This window comes from Meriones unguiculatus, chromosome 8, assembly GCF_030254825.1.
Source record: "Meriones unguiculatus strain TT.TT164.6M chromosome 8, Bangor_MerUng_6.1, whole genome shotgun sequence".
Classification (NCBI taxonomy): Eukaryota; Metazoa; Chordata; class Mammalia; order Rodentia; family Muridae; genus Meriones; species Meriones unguiculatus.
The window spans coordinates 10,858,224-10,881,398 of record NC_083356.1 but is presented as its reverse complement, the minus strand read 5'-3'; the positions used below and the strand labels follow the sequence as shown (position 1 = coordinate 10,881,398).

The 23,175-nt window shown below is 38.8% G+C and overlaps 1 protein-coding gene across 5 annotated transcripts in view; it reads left to right on the top strand.

The window, feature by feature from the left end:
- Lrrk2 (leucine rich repeat kinase 2) overlaps window positions 1–23,175 on the top strand; it is a 146,253-nt gene that overhangs the window by 110,916 nt on the left and 12,162 nt on the right. For all 5 annotated transcript variants that reach the window (XM_060388793.1, XM_060388790.1, XM_060388789.1 and 2 more), the window contains 6 exons: window positions 1,701–1,891; window positions 8,328–8,488; window positions 14,707–14,877; window positions 16,164–16,264; window positions 20,600–20,794; window positions 22,640–22,833. In XM_060388793.1, the coding sequence (XP_060244776.1) occupies window positions 1,701–1,891; window positions 8,328–8,488; window positions 14,707–14,877; window positions 16,164–16,264; window positions 20,600–20,794; window positions 22,640–22,833 (1,013 nt within the window). The remainder of the gene's footprint in view (window positions 1–1,700; window positions 1,892–8,327; window positions 8,489–14,706; window positions 14,878–16,163; window positions 16,265–20,599; window positions 20,795–22,639; window positions 22,834–23,175) is intronic.

Genomic DNA, 23,175 nt, shown 5'->3' with positions numbered 1-23,175 from the left:
TCCTTTCTCATTGTAGTCAACACTGCTTTTCCCATATAGAAAATCTGTCTTGGTCCTCTGATTGTGCCTGAAGCTAACTAGAAGTAACAGAGCTTAGTTATATCAGGTTTAACAAACTGAGCTAATCAGACATGGTAAGAAGAGGTTTTTATCTACTGAACAAATACGACTTCGGTATCAAGCTTGTGTTCTTGGAAAGGTCTTCTCTTGAGATAGCCAACCCCTCTCTGTTAGCTTTCAGAGTTCTGTAGACTTCATCTTCCTGGAACATGAATACTCTACAGCTTTGAAGCCCCTTGTTAGGGAGCAGATCTTCTATTATCACAGCATAAAACACAAGTCAGCTTAACATCACATACAATGAAAATTTTAAGTAAAGTATGATGTCAGAATAAAGAATATAAGATAGAAGGAGTGCATAGAACTGAGAAACATCCCCTTAAAAACTGGAAAGTGGTTTTTTAAGGTATAGAAGTAGTCTACAAGAATCTGTAGAATCCCAACTAAGTTACACTTTTGGGATAAAGGTGCATGTGGAGAATACAATTGGATGTGAACTTCACACACAGTGATGTCATTAAGGAGAGAGTAGAGCTGCCCAGGATGTGATCTAGAGAAAGGGCTGTCAAAGCTACAGTAACATCTCTGCTCGTTGTTGCAGCTTGGGGATGGCTGGAAGAAGGTGGACCAAGACAGGACATTTAAGGAAGTAGTAGTGTTTGGCTGATATCTGAGTGTGAAAGGCTATCAGCCCTGGGAAGGGTGGGGGGTCTCAAAGCCTCAAAGCCGCGGTGTTAGCATAGGCAACGATCCAAGCTGAGAGGAGCTGGCATGTGCTTGGGATTGAAGGATCCTCATGTGGATGGAAGATGGTGAACACAGAAGAGGATGAAAGGAAGTAGGATGCAGGAGGCAATGTAGACTTAGATCAGGTCAGAGTATGGGGAAATGGAAAAATGGGGTTTTACAAATATTTATTTTTATTTATTTGTATAAGTGTTTTCATATGCCATATGTGTGTGGATGCCCATGGGTCTATGAAAGAGTGTAGGGTCCCTTGGAGCTGGAGTTATAGATGATTGTGAGTCATCCAATGTTATGCAGGTGCTGGGGATGGAACTTGGGACCTCGGGAATAGCAGTAAGAATTTTTAGCTCTGAGTCATCTCTCCAGCCTCATACATGAGATTTTAATTTAAGAGTGGTAGGAAGATACTAGAGCTTTCATGCAGGGGACATCATTTATTCCTGTGGACCTGACCATGTGTCTTTATCAAACTTTGTGGTTTTGAAACCAAAGGCTACAGTTTACTCCTCACATGAGCTGAATCTGAATCCACAGTGCCTGCTCAAGGCTCACGGCTGAGATAGATTCTGGGGTTAACTACAGTATAGAGGCTAGGGGAACACTACTGTTAGCGTGACCTGTGAGTGCCATTCCTACATTAAGTGGTCTCATAAAGGCAGAGCAAAAGGAAAAATAGAATTTAAAAACGCCGAGTCGAATGGTAGTTCAAAATTAGCTGTTTATTGTTGAAAATGTTTAGAATTTCTTTAAAAAAAAAAACCTTTAAAGAATGAGGAAGCATTTCTAACAATGCAGTCACCCAGAGAAAGCTGGTCACAGAGTTGCAGAACGACAGGAAGGCAGGTGATGGATCCTTGATGACGTGAGACTCACGCGATTTTGGACTCTTGCAGGAGTTGGTGGTACTTTGCCACCTCCACCACCCCAGCTTGATACTGTTGCTGGCGGCCGGGATCCGTCCTCGGATGTTGGTCATGGAGTTGGCCTCCAAGGGTTCCTTGGACCGCCTGCTGCAGCAGGACAAGGCCAGCCTCACAAGAACCCTCCAACACAGGATTGCACTGCATGTGGCTGACGGCCTGAGGTAACGGGCTGAGACCCTCTTCTGCTTCATGCACGAGTAGGGTAACACTGAATTCACTCCCAGGCTCTAAGAACACCGCTCCCTTGTCGGACACTGCCAGCAAGTTTGTGGAAAATTAGACGTTCCCTCATCCAGTTTTGTAATTTTATAACATGATAGTGAGAGAGCCCAGAATTTCGTAGCTGGTGGTAGTAGCACTTAAACCAAGTACTTGTGCTCTGGATCTCGTGGTCTGGACTTTAGATATATATACCTTGTGAAGATAACTATATTAGGCCCCCAAACATCAAGAGAAGTATGAAGTAGAGAAATTTTAACCATAAAAAGAAAGTATTCCATACTCCTGAAGCAGATCAGAGTAGCTAATGTATTCTCCATGGATATGTCATGTGACTTGGCGTCATGGCCAGCCGTGTAGCTGGATGCTAGCTAGATGTAGTCTTTGAGAGGCGGCAGCCCAGAGTAGGAACACTATCTCTGAAGCAGACGACCTTGCACATATTTAGAAATTGTCATTTTTTTTCTTTCTAACCCATACCCAAGTTTTGGCCTGAAAACGAGTAATGCTGAAGACTGCTGTGGTAACTATAGGCTCCCAAATTCAATTCTTGGGGTCCTTCCCATTGTTCTGCATTTTCTTTCATTCAGTGGTTTTGCTTTGTAGCTACCCTTCATTTCTTCAGTCTCTCTGATCTCACACATAATCATCAATAAACGTTTCTAGCATTTCATCCATCTACTCTCACAGAGTCCCTCCTCAACTTCTTTAGCCCCCATCATTTGCCATCGCCCCTGCACAGCCTGTGTAAAGAACAGATCCATTGGATCAGGTCTTCGTCCAGTTACGGACGATCTCTTCCCTTGCTTCCTAGTTGCTGCACTCAGCCATGGTCCTTTCTGAGCTTCCTGAATGTGCCGAGGTTTCACACCCACTGCCTGGCTAACGAGCGATGACTAACTCCTGAGTATTCCTTTGCCTTGTCCTTTCATGTAGCTTTGTCCTGGTATTCTCTGTCCAGTCCCCAGAGCAGTGAGCCCTTGGAAATTCATGTTGGGAGTAGGGCGTGCATAGGAACAAACAGGAACACAGGGACAGGGAATGAGTTTAGGGGGGGGTAAGGAGAGGTGACGCCAACAAGACACCGCATTTTTCCAAGTGGCAGGCACAAAATTTCCCCCTGTTCTGAACTCCTGTGAATAGGTTTTTGTTTTTCAGGCAGCACTGAGAAAGTGCGTGGGCAGGAAGAAAAAATAGGTAATTATCTTTTCCAGAACTACGTGAAGGCCATGCAGGTTTTGAAATGTACCAACAAGCAGGCATTTGGATTTGGGTTGGCATGTCGGATTTTGAACACCAGGGGGAGCCCCACAGTAAGCTGAGCTCAGTAAAGGGCTATCACAATCAGTTTCTTGATTTAACTGATTCTGGGTGTCAGGTTTTTCTCAATTTTTTCCCCATGTACTCCTAAAGTGTTTGTTTATAAACTGAAGACTTGTTGTTTGCATTTAACACTTAAGTTTCAAGTCTATGTCACTGGAGCCTCCATGTCTCTGGCCTTTATTTCAAATAACAAATTTCACATTTTTATTTTATTTTTATGAAGCAAATGGAGGTTGAGCACATGCTTCCAGTCCTTTGCCTCATTTGTTATTAGTATAAATTCAGGAATGAAGTCTAGATCTGGTTCCACGGGAGGCTGGTAGGCATCAGTAGCTGTTAATCTTCTAGTAGAACTAAACGAAATGTTAAAATTTTAATTAAAAAAATCCCTCTTCAATAAAAGAAAATAGATATGTACATACTAAAATTGTTATTTCAAATAATTGTTTTTTGGTTTTTTGTTTTTTTTTTTCATTTTTTAACTTTTATTAATTACACTTTATTCACTTTGTATCCCCCCTGTAGGATCCCTTTGTATCCCTCCCTCCTCCCCTCTCAATCCCTCCCTTCCTCCTCCTTTTTCACACATGCCCCTCCCGAAGTCCACTGTTAGGGGAGGTCTCCTTTTCCTTCCTTCTGATCCTAGTCTGTTAGGTCTCATCAGGAGTGACTGCATTGTCATCTTCTGTGGCCTGGTAAGGCTGCTCCCTGCTCAGGGGGAGGTGATCAAAGATTAGGCCAATCGGTTTATGTCAGAGACAGTCCTTCTTCCCATTACTATGGAACCCACTTGGACACTGAACTTCCATGGGTTACATCTGTGCAGAGGTTCTAGGTTATCTCCATGCATGCTACTTGGTTGGAGTATGAGTCTCTGGGAAGTTCCCTGTGTTCAAATTTTCTGGTTCTGTTGCTCTCCTTATGTGGTTCCTGTCCTCTCCAGATCTTACTATTTCCCACTTCTTTCATAAGATTCCATGCACTCTGCCCAACAGTTGGCCATAAGACTCAGCGTCTGCTTTGATAGTTTGCAGGGTAGAGCCTTTCAGGGCAGGTTCCTAACTTGTTTCCTGTTTTCTTCTTCTGCTGATGTGCATCCTCTTTGCCTTTCGGAATAGGGATTGAGCATTTTAGTCAGGGTCCTCTCTCTTGATTAGTTTCTTTAGATGTACAGATTATAGTAGGTTCAAATAATTGTTAATGGCTATAACTAAAGGGATAGAAACAAGTGAAAAAAGCATGTTCTTTAGGGTTTCTTAGGTAATAGGCTATTTAGAATAACAAATAAGAAATTTATTCACTTTAAAAAAATCCTTTTCTCAAGATCTGTTTTGATTCAGTCTCCTCCTTTCAGCTCTTCCTTAGAATTCTCAATAGTTTCTAATATTTCATGTGTTTCATGGTGCTCAAACTTGGGTTTATTCTCCTTGCTACCTCTTCCTCCTATATTCCTCGTTTGTCAGGCCAAGATCAGTATATTCACAGAAGACCACTGTGCTCCCCAGCTACAGCTAGTGATCCTCATAAGTTCACCACTAGCCTAGGATACACAGTGAAACCTTGTCTCAATATCGGTCTGTGAATCAATATTTATTTCTCTATATTTGTCAACTATGTATATATTCATCTATATGTATTTACCCACCTATCATCTATCTATCTTATCTATTATCTATCATTTATCATCTATGTATCTGCCTATTTATTTCTCCATATATCCACCAGATCTTTGAATTGATTTTATCAATTCTTTTATTTTTATGCTACCACTTCTATTTTGATTCAGTGTCTATAGGGAATTATCAGAACATTTCCCCTGAGTTAAAAAAAATATATATAGAATTGCACTTGAGATTCCCTGGTGTTTATGGTTACCTGCGATGTACATTTCAGCTCTGTGGCGACCCAGCATGGAAGCTCTTGGTGTGTGTTTCTTGGTTTCCTTTTCAGTCTCACCCTGTGCCACTTCTCCAGGCCACAGGCTAGCCAGGCTGACTTCCTTTTACCTTTCTTCTCACAATGTTGTCTTGGGGAGAACTCACTTCTCTAAGGATTTCCTACCATTCCATTCCTACCATAAAGCTCAATTTCTTTGAGGAGAGCGAGCCTCTCTTACATGTATTTGTATTTACTCACTTGGCTTACTTTTTATGAGTCACAGATTCACGTTGCAGTCAGGCTAGGCTTAAGCTCTTCATTTCTCTGCCTCAGCGTCCTCGGTTCACTTGTGATTCTTGGACTTACCACATGTACGATTTCGTATCAGGTATTGAAGGAGTACAGGTAGGGATGATTGTGTGGCTGAGGTTAGAAACTCTGTATGGAGGGAGAGTCAGCTGTGCTGCCTGTGTCTCTGAGCCTTTTCCCTTGCTGCTTCCTCAGCATTTGCCATTCGCACACGTCTGCCATCTTACTATAGCTGAGAACCCATCTTTCCCTAGATTCTGACCCTCTTAAAAGCAGAGGTACAAAGATGGCTTTGTGTCCACTAGTGAGTGACTCTCATAGATACCTAATGGACATTGGTTAAGAACTGAATGCATTCTATTTTTAGAATAATATATTCAGGATAAGATAAAAGTGACTTTAAATTATAAAGATTGGGACAACGTAGTGATACTTATAGAAATGATGATTAAAGACAGGTTAACTGAGTGTAGTCTGTTAATGAAATATTTGACAATACTTATTCCCATACAATGCTTCGATTCATTTGTCTAAATTATTGCCACTGAAGAAATGATTTGTGCTTATTACAATTTTCAAAAGCTTTTTTCTTTTCTATTACAGGATATTATAATTGCACTTTTAAGATTAAATTCTATAATTAAATATTGTAATTAAACCAGATAATTTTGATCTCCAAATGATATGATTTTAAATTGACTATCTTTTAGTCCTAGAAAAGTATTCTGAGAAAGCCTGTGTTCTATCTGTCACTGACAGAGGGATGTGTTATGAAGGTTTGGGATGCTATTTGGTGACCTATATTTAAGCTATTTAACTTTTTAAATTCTTAATCTCTTGGCTTTTCTCAAGAACAGCTAATGGCCTTTCAGTAAGCCCTTAGTAAATTTTTCTTTCAAGCCAATTGCTATTGTTAAGGTCAACTTCATTAGTATATTTACGTTATTGATCAGCCAAGACTGTATATCCTGAAATAAACAGATCCAATGTCATGGCTTAAGTACATCCTGGAAGAGAGCATCAACCCCAGTAGTTGATGGGGTCAAATGACGCATTCTCTTTAGGTTATCCTACAGTAGAATGTTTCAGATGTCATAGATCTCTGTTCCTAATGATTGGTACAAGGTAATGAAGTAAATGTTTTTAATACAACCTTAATTAAATTCCAAACCACAAATAAAGGATTATAACAATTCTCCATTAAGTCCTGTGAAAAATTGTCCTTTCAGAGAAGGTCATAATACACCTGTGATGTTAGTGGACAGGGAAAAGCAGAAATTTAAAAATAGTTATCTTAGTATTTGGGAATCTGTGAGTTCTTCCACCATGTTTGCAGAATGGATAATGACTGGCTGAGATTAAAATGTGCTTCATATTAGAATAATATATATATATTTTATTTTTGATCAAAATGCCCAAATCCAGGTACTTTTTGGCTCCATCTCACACTCAGATGCTGTACCACCTGCGACAGTTCCTGCTATCCTCTCTGTCCAGATGCTGTTTATTAACCTTAACACATAACAGATTAGCTTTGCAGTGGGTTATATCATGGGAGTTGGAGATAGTAGTTAGGGAAAAGTTTACAATTTGATTTGCTTTTATTGAAAAGAAGAAAATATTCTTAAAAACAGTAGGAAGAAAAGTAATAAAAAGATAAGTTTTTTTATTACTTTTAAACAACAAAGATAAGTGATATAATTCTAAAAGCGAAAGAAACCCATTTCTACATAACTTGAAGAACATCAAAGCAGATGAATGAAATAACAAAAATTAAGCATGCAGCATGCAGCTAAAATCTGTTTACCCTTATTTAACATTCTTTGTTTCTATCCTTTGGGCAGGCCTGGCTGGCCCTAAGCATTCAGCCATCTTGAGTCTATCTCTGAGTGCTAAGATTACAGTCATCACCAGACTAGTTAACATATTCCAGTTTTTAGATTAAAAATCACCTTTGCTTGGTGAGTGAATTCAGAATCCATTTTCAGTCAGCAGTTGTTAAAGTAGAAAGAGAAAGTGTCCAGCACTTGTGTACATGGCTATGTGTTAAAGCTCAAGTCGCCTGCTAGTCTTGATGTTTTTGTTTGGGGGAAGAAATATCACCTTGCTTTTAGTATTTGATTTTCATGTTTTAAGCCTGTTTGCAGTTATCTATTTCAACTTCCAGGGACAAAGTTAACATAGCACTTCTGATGTTTTGCAGGAAGAACATAACTTTTTTTTTTTTTTTTTTTTTTTTTTTTTTGGCTCTGTTGCTCTCCTTGAGGAGCTCCTGTCCCCTCCAGGTCTTTCTATCTCCCACTTCTTATGTAAGATTCCCTACACTCTGTCCAAAGTTTGCCTATGACTCTCAGCATCTGCTTAGATACCCTGCTGGATAGATGCTTTCAGAGGCCCTCTGTGGTGGGCTTCTGTCCTGTTTCCTGTCTTTTCCTGCTTCTGTTGTCTATGCAGTTTGCCCTTCAAAGGACCGTGCATGGAGAGGACCTAGACCCCATGCTCAGATGTAGACCATAGGCAGCTCAGTGTCCATGTGCGTGCCCTAGTAAGGAGAGCAGGGGCTGTCTCTGATATGGACTCAGTGGCTGACTCTTTGATCACCCTCCTCCCCTGAGGAGGACCTCACCTATCAATGGACTAAGAGAGGAGAACAGGGGGAGAAGAGGGAGGGAGGGTGGGAATGGGAGGAGATGAGGGAGGAGGCTACAGCCGGGATACAAAGTAAATACATTGTAATAAATAACAAATCAATTAAAAAGAAGTCAAAAGTAAAAAAATAAAAAAAGAATATAACAATTGAAAAAACTATGATCAAATAAAAATAATATGATCAACTTTTGCTAAGACTTCCTATGTGTTTTCTGGCAGGTACCTCCACTCAGCCATGATTATTTACCGTGATCTGAAACCCCACAATGTGCTGCTTTTTACCCTCTATCCCAACGCTGCCATCATTGCGAAGATTGCGGACTACGGGATTGCACAGTACTGCTGTAGAATGGGAATAAAGACATCAGAAGGCACCCCAGGTAGGAGATGAGGCCTAACTTTGTGCAGTGGGCAACCAGGATCCTCAGATGTGGGTGTAGGAGCCTCCAAACAGGGGTAGCCTATCACAGAGTGAGCGGATATTTATTGTCTGAAAAGTGATGACCATGGCATTGGCGTTTTCACCATCCTATTTTCTAGAACAACAATAATACAAAATCAACTGGAAATTTTCTAAGGCAAAAACTGAGTTAAAAGGAGAAGGTATTTCATGTCATTATACTTTTTTTTAAATCTGGGTTTTCCAAATACCAATGCCTGTTGTATTTTTGCCCAAAATAAATGCTCTCTCTTCTAGCTTGTTTGCCTGTGTTTGTGAGTGGGTATGCATTTTCCGAAGCATGTCAGAGTACACATTGGGTCTGAGAGTCTCTGGGCTGCCCAATCACAATGGAAATAGTCACTGTTTCTTTAGTACCTGCTGTGTGCCAGGCTCTAAGGCAGGTGCATCAGAGACACGTTTCTTATCTTCATACTGAGTCTGTAAGGTTGGTATTATTTTCTTGTTTGTAAAAGAGAACATTGAGGCTGAGTAAGTTTTTATCTTACATTAAGTACCCAACGTGGTAATTCAATTAATTCAGTGAGATGCAAGGTAGATCTGGCTTTCAACTCTCCGGCTATCTCCTTGACCACATTCTGTATTAAATGTATGCTTGAGAAGACTTAACTGTCCAATCTTAGTGTCTAAAGTAGAAGAGCAAAAACAACAGAACTCTGCATAGCAAAGATTGTTCATTGGAATGTTGGAAAAAATGGTATTTTCATGTATGAAAAATGAATGCAAATAGTGTCCTGTAGGCCACTATTACTAAATAGTGTGTATGAGGTCCCAAAGAGACTTGGGAGATGAATGAAAAGGAGGACATGACTGCTCTTAGGTGTGGTTGAGGAGAGAAGGGTTTTATTGTCGATATGAGGAAGAGAACAGGAAGGGGCATCTGGAAGAGTTCAAACTGAACACGACCAGCAGGATAGACTAGGCTATGAGGGAAGAGAGAAGGAAAAAGTGAGCAAGAAAGAGAGGAGATAGGGAAGAGGAGAAAGGGCGCCAAGGGAACCAAAAGAGCATGTAGACAAAAAATAATAATAATAATAATGGCTGAGTTACATAAGAATCAGAAGCTTGGGAAAGGGAAGCAAAGCCCAGGCTCTGAGCTGAAAAGAATTAGGGGTGAGCAGTGCTGGGAAGAGCCACAGGTGTCCTAGGTCTCTTTGGGATCTCCCATCTCATAATGATGCCAAGGTGGACTGGGCCATTTAGGTGGGGCTTGAAGTTCTTTTTTTCTCCTGGGTGGAAAAAAGAATCAACAAAGAGATATATTACTGAAGCTTGGTCAACTTATGGGATCTATTATGTGCTTCTAGACTTAGGTTCTGCTACCCCAGTAACCAACCACTAGTTTAGGCCAAAGAACAGCCAACAGAAGTTCATCTTGCTTCATATTTGGGGCCTTTTAATTTTGCTGCCTGACTTCCTAGTTTTCATCAAAACTAGTCTAAACTTTTTTGCCACCCAATTCATTGTACCAAGACAACTACTGAATCCTGAGCCCTTATAATCCCCACTGTTGGGTTTTAGTGACATAAATAAGGAGGAAACTCTCAAAACAAACTTACCTCATCTGTTTTCTGCTACTCATTGCTCTCCCAGGTCATTCCCATGTTGTGGCTCCATTATCTTGCTGTACCTCAAAACTTCTTTTTGCTATTATTTTTATTACAATTATTATCACTATAGCACTTCTAATTATCACAGCCCTAAACTCTGACCCAAATTTGAAAAAAAAAAAAAAATCTGTCAGCACAATTGCTGCCAATACCTGACTTTTTGTTCCCCAAAGCAATAATTTGGAGAAGAAAATAGTCCCTTCACATAGGATTTGATCCATGTTTTTCTCTTTGTTGATTTTTTTCCCATTCATGTTATACCTTTTGTTGTGGAAACTTTCAATAAAAGACAGAGAATCGTGTATTCATGAAACATTTTACACGTGTGGTTGCATTTTACGCTAATGCTGAATGTAGTACCTTCATCCTGGTGTTCCCGTGTATGTGATAGCTATGTCTCTACGGCACAGTAAGAAGTGCAGACCTTTTCAGTGCCTGAGCAATGAGGAGGGCTAATGCTTAACAATTTGCAAGACTGATTCGATGTAAGTCCCATTGCTATTTGTCATCTACAACTCATGGAGTGAGATCTGAGGGAATGCTAACAATGACTATAGGGGAGAACAGATGCAAACCAGGCAACCTAAGATCACCCCAGCACTAGCTCAGCCCAAGGTCAAAGAGAGAAACAGCTCACTCACTGACAGGGACAGCATTGCCGTGTGACATTGTCTACTTTGGGAAGAGTAAATATGAGACGGTTCCGCCCTCGACTCCATCGTGGGTTTCCTGTTGAAGATGACAATTCATTCTGTGTTCGATGACAGTTGCAGAATTGACTGAAGTGGATGGTGACTGATGGCTTCAAGTCTGTCAACATCTATACAAATAAAGCAGCCACAGGGCAAAGTAAACGTTCTCTAGCTAGTCACTCTCACATGGCAGACTCAACGTTCAACTTAGAGCACGTTGCAAGCTCACGAAAAACTCACTGGGAAATTTCAAGAAGCATTTCAACGGTTTTATAGCTCAGGTACCCCTTAAATAAACAAATGGCATTATGCTACTATACTGGGATCATGTGACTAAAAATATTGATTCTGGAATGGTGAAGATAAAAATGAAAAGCATATCCATAAATATTTCTTTCTTTTATTCTTTTATATTCATGATTTTCTTAGCCTCCCCTCCTCTCTTTCTCCTTCCTTTCCTTCATCTCTCCTCTCTTCCCTTACTTTCTCCCTCCCTCTTTATCTTTACTTCTTTCTTTGTTGAGAAGGGCTCTCATATCATGTAGCCCAGGCTGGACAGGAACTCTGTCTGTAGCTCAGAATGACCTTCAACTTCTGATCCTCTTGCTTGAACTCCCAATGCTGGAATTATAATTGTGCATGGTATATGGAAATCAAATCCATGGCTTTATGAACACTATGCCAGCACTCTGAAAAATTCTCTATATCTCCTGCTTGATTATCACTGTCTATGACTGAAAAATCTTCCAAAGTTCTGGGCAGCTCTAACTAAATTGGTGCACACTTGATGAGCATGTATACATGAACCTAAATAGCATCTCAGGTCTCCTTCTAATTCATTATCCTGTGGTTGAAAGTTATATCACACAATTTATCAAGAAAATGAAGACATGGAAAATAGTGTTCAATAGTTTAATAGTGGACAGTTTAACAGATGGGAGGTTGGCATAATAAATATGCAATTACTGGGCCTTCTAAATAGTAACAATTTGAAAACATTTTAAACAGCCACCCAAATCCTCTTTTAAATTCTACAAATGTAAGCATAATGATTATTAGTGAATTAGCTATGTGGGTAGCTTGTGATTTTAAGGACTCTTGACTTTCACTATATCTGTGGATTTAAGAAAGCGTATGACTTGCTGCATTAAGAACCATGTTGTCAACTCATGAACCTTTCAGGGGAAACTCATAGCCAAACAACAGCAATAGAAAAAAATACCCCTGTCTTAAAGAAATACATAATATCTTAGAAATATATATCCATAATATGACATATTAAAATACTTATGTCTATATAATATCTAAAGCAATGCTTCTTAAACTTTCCATTCATGATGCCTTTATTCTAGAGATTTTTATGTGACCCAGGATATATAGGCACATAAAAATGTTATAGAAATCAAATATTTACTGATACTAATCATAAACAATTAAAGTTTTAAGCAATCTTTAGTAAGCATATAATCTTATAATTTATTACAGATGATGGCACACTTGCATACTAATGAGATGAATATGTGCTTTGCTTGTTTGTCTAAAACAAATAAGACAGTAACTTCATCCATGCTGAAGAACTTCATCCATGCTGAAGAATGGAGGTGGAAACCATGACATCTTTGTTTTCTTCAATTAAACCATTACGCTTCCAGAAGAGTGGAAGCCATTGCATGCATTACACAACAGTGCAATTCACAGTGTCTAATAATGTTGAATGGAGCAGAGGTGTTTTGGGCAGCAGAGCATGCTGGCATTGTGGGGCACGAGCAGTGAGCTATGCATGCTGTGTGCTCAGAACCAGGGCTGTAATGTCCCATAATGCAACACCAGTAATTGCCTCTGTCTGCATGATGAGCCTCTTGTTGCTTTTGAAATCGGTTTTGGTATGTGTAAGGTCAGAAATCTTTTCCTGGGGATTGTGATGATGTCTCCTGCCGTAAAATGCTTGCTTTGCCACACAAGAGTTTAGATCCTCAGCACACACATAATAAAGCCGGGTGCACACTTATAATGTCAGGTCCAGAATGGCAGAGAGAGAGTTATTCCTGGTGCTTTCCTGGCTCACCAAACCTGTTTCAGAAAACAAGAGAAAAACGAAATGTTAAGCAGGACGCTCTATATAGAGTTCATAAGTGTGCATGCATGTGCAAACACAGACACATTCTTTTCTTGTTTTTAGACTTTAATGATCCACCTTCAGTTCCACAGATCCACATGATAGCGTGAACCAAGGGGCCAGATTGTAGTCATTAGTAAACTAGGAGCCGTCATGTTCTCATTTTTTTTTTTTCGATCGTTTTCATTCTTCATGCAATTCCAACCTACTGAAAAACAGCTGAGACTTCCATTCATGCCATTGAATGCCATGGACTTATCGCACATTGTTGAATTCCTGTGGCAGCGTATTTCCGTTACTATAGAATTCACATAGGACGCTAAAGCTCTTCAAGTATAAAAAAGGAAATGGAACGTATGCCATTACCATGTTTTGACATGGCTCTTTCAAGACTTCCTGTGTTTCCCACCAAGTTTTATTTTGAAAACATGTAAGCCTATAGAAAAGTGAAATTATAGTCAGATGGTAGCCCCACCTGTCTTACACACAGATTCGGCTTTCATTACCTTTTGTCTGCCTTGTTCTTTTCTTTCTGAGTCAGAAGTTTTGAGATGAATTGCAAACAACCTGCTGTAATCACAGGATATATTCATATGTATTTCCCTAGAAGGAGGTTATTCATATATTAATAACAAGCTATCATACTTATGAAAATTAATTTAATTTTCTACATATTTTCTAGCTGCTCATACAACATCAGAGCCCACGTTTTCTTTACATTTTGCTACAGAATAACATTTTAAAAGTTTGCTGCATAGTATTTGTTATTGAACAATTGTATATTTATACTTGCGTTTGTTTAGATGATCAATATTTTTTTTACATTATCGACAGTGTTGACACATTCATTTTATCCTAATGAATTAAAAGCCATTTATCTTCCTTGTGGAGTGAAAGGTTCAGTCCCTTTTTTAAAAGATGGCTCTGAGTTCCTGCTGCAGAAGCAAAGGGACCAGAGAATGGATTCCCAGCACCCATACGACAGGATCATCTCCAGCCCCAGTGCTGAAAAGATCCAGCTGGCCGAATCAGCAAGCTCACTGAGAGAGACCCTGAACCAAAAACCAAAAGAAGGGCATGAAAGAACAAACACACACACACATAGGAACACACACAAAGAATTTCAGGCATAAGCCTGAAAGAACTTTGATTTGTCTTACTCAACAGATTAATTGATTTTGTGGTAACAAGGATGAAATCCAGTGTATCTTCCATTCCTCAAGCTGGTCTTCCACTCTGGCTATTTAGTTTTGAATTTCATTGGGTGGAATGGAATCCTAAATTCTAGAAGCACTAGAATTTCAGATGAGTTAAAGTGGAGCCTAGAAAATGCCTCACTTCCTTCTTTATAAATCTCTTTGCATTTGTATTAAGCAAAGAAAAAAATGATAAAGGATTTTTGTTTTCCTGTGGAGTTTTATTTCTTTGATTGTTAGTCTTTACTTAATAATTTATTATTCAGTGTTTATCTATATTATCCTTCAGAGTAATCTTATAAGACTAAAATATGGTACGAGTGTAAGATTTTACATAAAGATCTGCTTTTGAGGATCACCCATGACATGCCACCTGGGACAGGCCCACTCACTGATTTTTCCAAGTATCTTAGAGATGATACGGCCTGACGTAGACCTCATCTCCTGGGCCTCTTTCTTAACAGTTGGCCCAAGTGTGGGACCTGGTGTTAGGTATATTTATTGCTGTATCTCTTTCTTTTCAGGGTTCCGGGCACCTGAAGTTGCCAGAGGAAATGTCATTTATAACCAGCAGGCTGATGTTTATTCATTTGGCTTACTGCTGTATGATATTTGGACAACTGGCGGTAGAATTGTAGAGGGTTTGAGGTTTCCAAATGAGTTTGATGAATTTGCAATACAAGGGAAATTACCAGGTAAGTTGTTTTATCTACAATTTTTTTTTCTTAATGTTATCTACAATTTTTTTTCTTAATGTCAACATTGTCATGTCCAATTTGATGGCTTTGGTTCAATCCATAGATATTCTTAAATTTTTAATAAAATAGTAAAGATCACATGAAAACACTAGCTGTTTTAGGCTTAACAAAATCCAAACCAAGTATTGGTAAGTGTGGAATTGCATTGGGAGGATGCTTGGAAAGGAAAATTACGTTAGACTCAGGCTTGTCCTTATAATTCTGATAACAGTTGTGGAATCCCTGGGATGTTCTCATTTGCTTGGAGAAAAATAATTCATATTCATAAGAAAATTTTTAATTATATGTAACATTCCTTGCTATAAATATTAATGAAAATTGATAAATGAGTACTTAATAAGAAAAGCCTCGTTTTAAATGGATATCTTGGGGCTCCAAGAAATTCTATGACCTGTCATCCATTCTTGATTATTACTTCATCTGCTAATACAAAATTATGTAGCTATTTCTGATACTTCCTTCTCCTTTAAAATGTACCTCCGAGTAATGTACTTCAGAGTATGCACTCAGGGCTGTTATGGGCCCTATGGCATCAACTACTCTTGGGTGACCTTTAAAGTCTCTGGGAGAAGGAAATTTATTATTGCCAAACCAAACTCAAATGCTACTTGGCCACCCATCAGTATCTTACCTGTTAGCTTCCCAGGACAAACGGCCTGGTCCCGGCTCTGCACCCACCTGAGGAATGGCATTCTTAGGGCAAAATATTAAACGAGCACAAACCAACTACAGATACGTGAGCTTCAGATGCTTGCTCACTCAGACTGTTGAAGCAAGTGTTTTCACAGCAGCTATTTAGTATACGAACCAATGTGTTTTCAAGGTCTGTGTTCAAATATCAAATAAAAATGTCATTAATTCATTCGTTTGTTTTTTTTTTTTTAAATCTCTTTTTATACCACAGAAAGTCAAGATAACCTTCATTTGCCTGTTTGGGGTAGTGGTGGTGAAAGGGTGTCACGTAGCTGATTCCAGTCTTGCTCTGTAGCTGACAGCAGCCTGGAGTTTCAGATCACCCTTCTTCTATCTCCTAACTGGCAGAATTACAAAAACGAAACATTTGTGACAGGTCTACCGAAGTCAACAAAAGCAGTCATGTCATAGTACACGTAGGGTTATGGAGATCATAGTTTCCATTGCCCTGTTTCGCCTTATATGTGTGGATAATGAGCACATAACTTTGATTTGTTTAGTGTGCTGCAATGATCTTCTTCATGTTTCAGATCCAGTTAAAGAATATGGCTGTGCCCCATGGCCTATGGTTGAGAAGTTAATTAAAAAGTGTTTGAGAGAGAATCCTCAAGAAAGGCCCACTTCTGCACAGGTATATTCATGCTAAAAGGTTTTAATATTTTGTGTCACACATAATATACTTGCATACAGTTATATATGTATGCATATAATTTTCAAATATGTATTCAAACACATAAATTAACATGCACATATATACAGTGAAAATGTTATAATGCTCTATTTATGTTATATATTTAAAATGTTAGTTATAAATATATAATTTCTATAATCTCTGTCACTCTGACACACACACTAACCCTAACACCTAGAAACCATCATCACTGATGATATGTATAGATATACACACACTTCTTTGTGTATGTATCATTGCTGATACATACAGTTACACACATGCATTTGTGTGTGTGTATATATGTATATGTATACTCTTATGAAATGTATGTTTATTGCTGTACCCATTTTCCTACTCAATTATCTGCCTACAAATTGCATGTGAGAAAGACATTTTTCATATATATTATTACTTCTGTCTTGGATATCTAGAGTAAAGATTTCTTTTTTGATTCTCTGTGACTTTCTTTATCATTTCTCTTTGGGCATCTTCATGAACATAGTGTCTCCATTTTAATAAGAACATGTTTAACATATTTTAATCCTTGTTTCTTTTCAGGTCATATTTAGAACAAATCTTTCCTATAAGGTTACAACAAATATTTACCTAGGGTTTTTTATTGTTGTTGTTGAAGTTTAAGCTCATTCCCATCTCCAAAGGACTTGGCCTCTTTGTGAGGAACAAGATATTTCCTAATTCTTCCTTGAAGCCCCCCTCAGTCTTTCCTTTCAGCTATCTCCAGTCCTTTGTGTATCCACTGACCCACATACCCTCTATCAGGGATTCAAAGCTGCCACCCTAGCCTGGGACTCAGATGGGGGACCTTCATCTTCCTTCTGATCCTCTGCTCGGGTTTCTCCAGACTTATCCTTTGTCATCCTGCAGCCTGAGGAGCCTCTATTCCATTTCTACCCCTCTACCCTAGGGGCTTGCCTATTGGTACCAGGGTCCCCTTAATTCTCCCACACTGCCTTGCTCACCTTTTCTTTATAGCTTAGTACCTTTGTTTTGTGACTTCCTACAGACCTACAGACCAGCCCGCTACCAGGGAATCCATACCCAGCGTGCTTGGCTGGAACTTGGAGACCCTACAGCCATCATAGTTGGCTCAACTCAGATTGGGCAACAGCATCCACAAAATGGAATATCCACCCAACGAAGATAAGATAAAATAGTTATAGCCAGAAATGCCTCAAACATCCTGACTCCAGATGCCTAGATCCCAGCACAAAAAACAAATAAACAAACACAAACAACTAAGACAATATGCCTCTCTCTTATGGAGGCAAGCAACTATAGTGTGTTATGCCCTGAGAAAAACAGTTTAGCTAAAGCACAAGACAAGTACTTCAAAATAGCAATAATAAATATGTTCAAGTCCATTATGTAAGATATGGTTAAATATTTCAATGAATACTGTGAAAATACAAACAATATAATGAAACAATAAAAACTAATTCAAGAAATTAACAAAGAAATAGAATCACTAAAGAAAACCCAAACTGTAATAAAACTGGAAATAAAAAACTGAGGATGTCAAATAAAAGCCTCCAAGGTGAGGCTAACCAATAGATTAAAAGATGGGAAAGAGAAAACTGCAGGTTTTGAAGACAAGGTAGATTAAATGGAACACTCAGTCAAAGAAACTGTTAAATTAAAAAGTCCAGTTACAAAACACAGAAAATCTGGGATACTATGAAAATATCAAATCTATAAATAATAGGGATAGAGAGAGAAAAATAAACCTATGTCAAAGGCACAGAAAATATTTGTAACAAAATCATAGAAGATATTTCCCCAACCAGAAGAGGTACAAGAAACATACAGAACACTAAAAAGACAGGACTGGGGGGGGGGGGAAGCTTTCTACAACACATAATAATCAAAAACTAATATAAGAACAAAGAAAAGATATTAAAATCTTCAAAGGAAAAATAGCAAACCACATTTAAAGTCAAATCCATTGGAATAACACCTGAGTTCTAAATGGAATCTCTGAAAGTTAGTGTAATGCCAGTTCATGGGACCCTCAGAGACCCCCAGGAGACGACTCGATGCAATAGCAAGAGAGCTTTATTATGAGAACACTCTAACTCAAGTCTTACTGACGCAGCAGTAGAGAAGTGGGACCTCGAGCTCTGAGTGAACAGGGTTTTTAAAGGGAAAGTCTGTGAGCAGGGGGATTCCATGACAGCAAGCAGGGGCACATGTTTCCATGACAGCAAACTGGGGGGGGGGGGAGCACATACCTTTATATTACAGGATTAGGTAAAAGTAAGAGGGGCGAGGTGACCTTCTCTGAGGCACATAATCACAATTGCCTAAGGCATATAATCACAATTGCTATCCTTCTAAACTATATCTGAAACATTGGGGAGAATTTTCCCAGCTGATTCCCCAACTGATTCTCATTGATTATTGCCAGAGAGATTGTCTCTATTTTCTATGAAGTATTTATTCTGTGATATTTCCTGGAGGCTGTTACTAGGAGAGTTAACTTTGATGTCTGCCAAGTGTACATTCTGTGATATTTCCTGGTACCTGAATTCAGCTCCTGGTCAAGATGGCTCTTTATTTCACAATGGAGTTATACCCAGGCTAACTTAAAACTCTTCATTAGAAGAGCCTAAAAAAATATTCTACAAGTTTTAAAAGAGTTTACAAATGTCAACCCAGGCTACTATATCCAGCAAAACTATCAATCACAATTGACAGAGAAAGAAAAACGTTTTGATTTAGGACAAATTTAGGTAATTCAGTTTCATAGAAGGCACTACAAAGAAGAATTCAGCCTAAAGAGATTAACTGTACCCAGGATGATACAATGAACAAATAATTTCAGAACAGTTAATCAAAAGAGGCAGGGGGAAGCCACAGCACTAAAACATAATGAAGGTTAATAAACACTGCTTTTCCAGGAATGAGAGCCTTTCCTTGTCCCCAACACCTTCTCCCATCCCCCATCCTCATGATGGTGCTACCTAAGAAAGTCACTGCTTGCTAGCCTGGTCTGCTTCCAGACTTAGAGGAGAACCTGACCAGAGGGTGTAACTGTGAGATAAAAATGTCTTGGTTGTATCTGTTTGTGGCTTAGCTTTGTATTTAAATAAGCAAAAAAAGGAAATAAACTTGAAACTTATTTGTCATCATAAAGATAAAACAAAAACAATTAAAAAAACAACAACACTGCTCTTGATTAACTCTCAATTTTAATAGTCTCAGTCCTCCCGATAAAAAGACATGGACTAATGGATTGGATTAAATAAATTTTAAAAATTCACCCAGTATTTTAAGTTAGTTCGTAGCTACAAGTTTGTACAAAGGAATATCTGCTGATGTAATATCTGAAAGGAAACTCTTGCTCTACTGTAGGTGTGAACTTTTATAGATCGCAATGAAAGTGTCTCTTCCATTGTGATGTGTTGGTTTTGAATCACAACTAATATTTGAAGATTTATTCAACTTTCAATATCCTGATCAAAAACCTCAGTACAAAACAAAACAAAGCAACAACAACAATGGAAACATTGAACATGGCAAACATTCCACAACTGTTTCAACCGTGTGGCTCACTTGATTTATTTTTATTTCTATTTTTTTATTTTTACAATAGCAGAAATTTCTATAGTGTAACTACTGTTTCCCTTCACCTGTGTGGACTCCCTAGCAATCTTGAGATTCTGAAGTCTAGGGTAGCATTGAAAAGCTTAGATTTACCTAATGTGTCTTTAAGTTCAGTATGCTTGAACTAGGCAAGATGGATAACTCATCAACTTATCTGAGCTAGGCATGGAGCAAACAAGGAACTTTCTTCAGGTCTTGTGTGTGTGGTAAGTAAGGAGGCTCCCCAGTTCTCTTCCTAGCATCCTGGCTCTTGGTTCCATTTGCTTGTAGTGTGCTCACTGGTTCTTTATTCTTAGTGCTAGAAGGAAAACTTAAATTTAGCATCTAAAGATGATTCCTGATTGTTAACAAATAATGGATTTTTCACTTCTTTTAACTGATGGATGTTGTACTTTGTTTCTGGCATGATTTTTTTTTTCTTTTCCACCAATGTAGCTCTGAAAAATAGAATTCTGTATATAAATCTGGTTCAATTGACGCTTTGAACTTTCCATGTTAAAAGAAATGCCACAGCACCCATTAATAAATTATATATTTTGTTTGTTTTTCAGTATAATTTAATCTGTAATCTGGACTATTGTACTGGATAGTACAATAGTATTGTACTGGTCTCCAAGAAGGAAATGTGAACTTGATGAATGCTGTTCTGTCATTTTTAAACTTTCTCAGGTCTTTGACATTTTGAATTCGGCTGAATTAATTTGTCTCATGCGGCACATTTTAATACCTAAGAACATTATTGTTGAATGCATGGTTGCTACAAATCCCAATAGCAAGAGCGCTACTCTTTGGTTGGGCTGTGGGAACACTGAAAAGGGACAGCTCTCTGTCTTTGACTTAAACACGGAAAGATACAGCTATGAGGTAAATATGAAGCCTTTTTAAACTAAAAATAATACTTTAAAATAACTTAAAGCCTATATCTGTTGAAACTTACTTTGGAGGAAGTAAAAAAAAAAAAAAAAGAGCCAGTGAAGAAGTGGAACTAACTTTTCTTTAGAACAAGTGAGTACCTATGGAATCAGGTCATTTTGGTTTTTACATCATAGATAGATAGACAGATAGATAGATATGGATGGATAGATAGATAGATAGATAGATGGATAGATGGATAGATGGATGGATGGATAGATGGATAGATGGATAGATGGATGGATGGATAGATGGATAGATGGATATGTGTATGTATATACGTATATATACATGTACATCTATATACATATATACATATATGTATATACTATATATACATACACATATCCATATATATGTATATACATACACATATGTACATACGTACTCATATATGTCAGGATAACAGCCATCTTGTTAATATGACTTAAAGAGTGACAAACTTGACAGGAGATAAACAAAGCTGAAACAGAATAAGTAGCTCAATAAAAATGTGGTTTCAAAGAGCAGGCCAATCCGATTATGTCAGAGACAGTCCCTCTTCCCATTACTATGTAACCCACATGGACACTAAACTGCCATGGGCTACATCTGTGCAGGGGTTCTAGGTTATCTCCACGCATGGTACTTGGTTGGAGTATAAGTCTCTGGGAAGACCCCTGTGTTCAAATTTCTGGTTCTGTTGCTCTCCTTGTGATTGGCCTGCTCTTTGATCACCTCTCCCTGAGCGGGGAGCAGCCTTTCCAGGCCACAGAAGATAACAATGCAGCCACTCCTGATGAGATCTGATAGACTAAGATCAGAAGGAAGGAGAGGAGGACCTCCCCTCTCAGTGGACTTGGGGAGGGGCTTGAGTGAAGAAAGGGAAGGAGGACGGGATCGGGAGGGGAGGACGGAGGGGCTTATGGAGGGATACAAAGTGAATAAAGTGTAATTAATAAAAATTTAAAAAAAATAAAAAAAAATGTGGTTTCTAAGAAAGCAGAGCCCCAGTCTCTTCTCTCAGGGACTCTGGAGTGTGACCATCACTGTGGAGTGTCCAGATATTCAATTATCCACACACAAGTGCCAGACTATCATCAGGTGTCCCTTCATAAAGAATGAGATGGTCATCAGGTGCCCTTACAAAAAGGCCAGATGTTCTTTGAAGGTCCACACAAAAGGGCCTTGTGGCCTTTCGGGTCTGTCTACAACAGGGATCAGATGGTCATAAAGGGCTACGCTAAGGTTACACAGTCTTCAGGTGTCTACATGTAAGACAAGACATTCATTCTCCAATGTCAGTTGGTCATTAATGGTCATCTGCTTAGAAGTTTGGCTGTGTAATAACACATTTCAGGGTCTTGTGGCAGCCCACACTCCCAGTATTAGGGGAATGAGCAAAAGAAACCTGTATCTGACTCTCACAAGATAGAGCGATAGACTGGAAAGGCATAACTTTAGAGAGTTAAAAATGCAGCTTGATGTTTTGCCCATTGCCTTGAAATACTGTTCCAAAAATTATGCTCAAGGTTAAAGAACCTTGAACTTAATGAAGTAAGAATTAATTCTGAAAAAAAGAATGATTTTCAACTTTTAATTTCAGATTCAGATACATTCTGAAACTAGGTAGGAAAAAAATCTTTCACCTACATATCAACTATTGTTGCAAACTGAATAAAATAGGCACTGACTGTAAAAGCAGGAGCACAAAGGCAGCCGGACTTAAGTATGTTGGTAGCAGAATACTTTCATTCTACACAAGATCTGATAGCTTAAGTAAGATCTGTCTCCTGGATTTTCTTCTCTTTTTAACAGGAAGTTACTGATAGTAGAATACTGTGCTTGGCTTTGGTGCATCTTGCTGCTGAGAAAGAGAGCTGGATTGTGTGTGGGACACAGTCTGGGGTTCTGCTGGTCATCAACGTGGAAGACGAGACAAAGAGGCACACCCTGGAAAGGATGACTGACTCTGTCACTTGTTTGTACTGCAATTCCTTTGCCAAGCAGAGGTACGGCTATCACCAGTTGAAGGAAATTGTAGAAATCTCGGGTGCTTTAATCATCTGCAAAATTATTACATTGGTAAAGTGTGTTTGACCTTCACTGCTTGCCACTGGTTTGCTTCTTTTAAAGAGAATCATGAGGGAACCACAGTGATACTTGTGACTTTTCTATATGAAGATATAGCTGAGGCAGATAAAAATATGTCAACTATTTTTCATGTTCAGCTCTGGCTATCCTAATATTTTCCCTCTGGTCAGCTTGCCTTGGTGTGTGAGTGTGTGTGTGTGTGTGTGTGTGTGTGTGTGCATGTGGAGTGTCATGTGAAAGCTGAACATTTATTTTTCCTT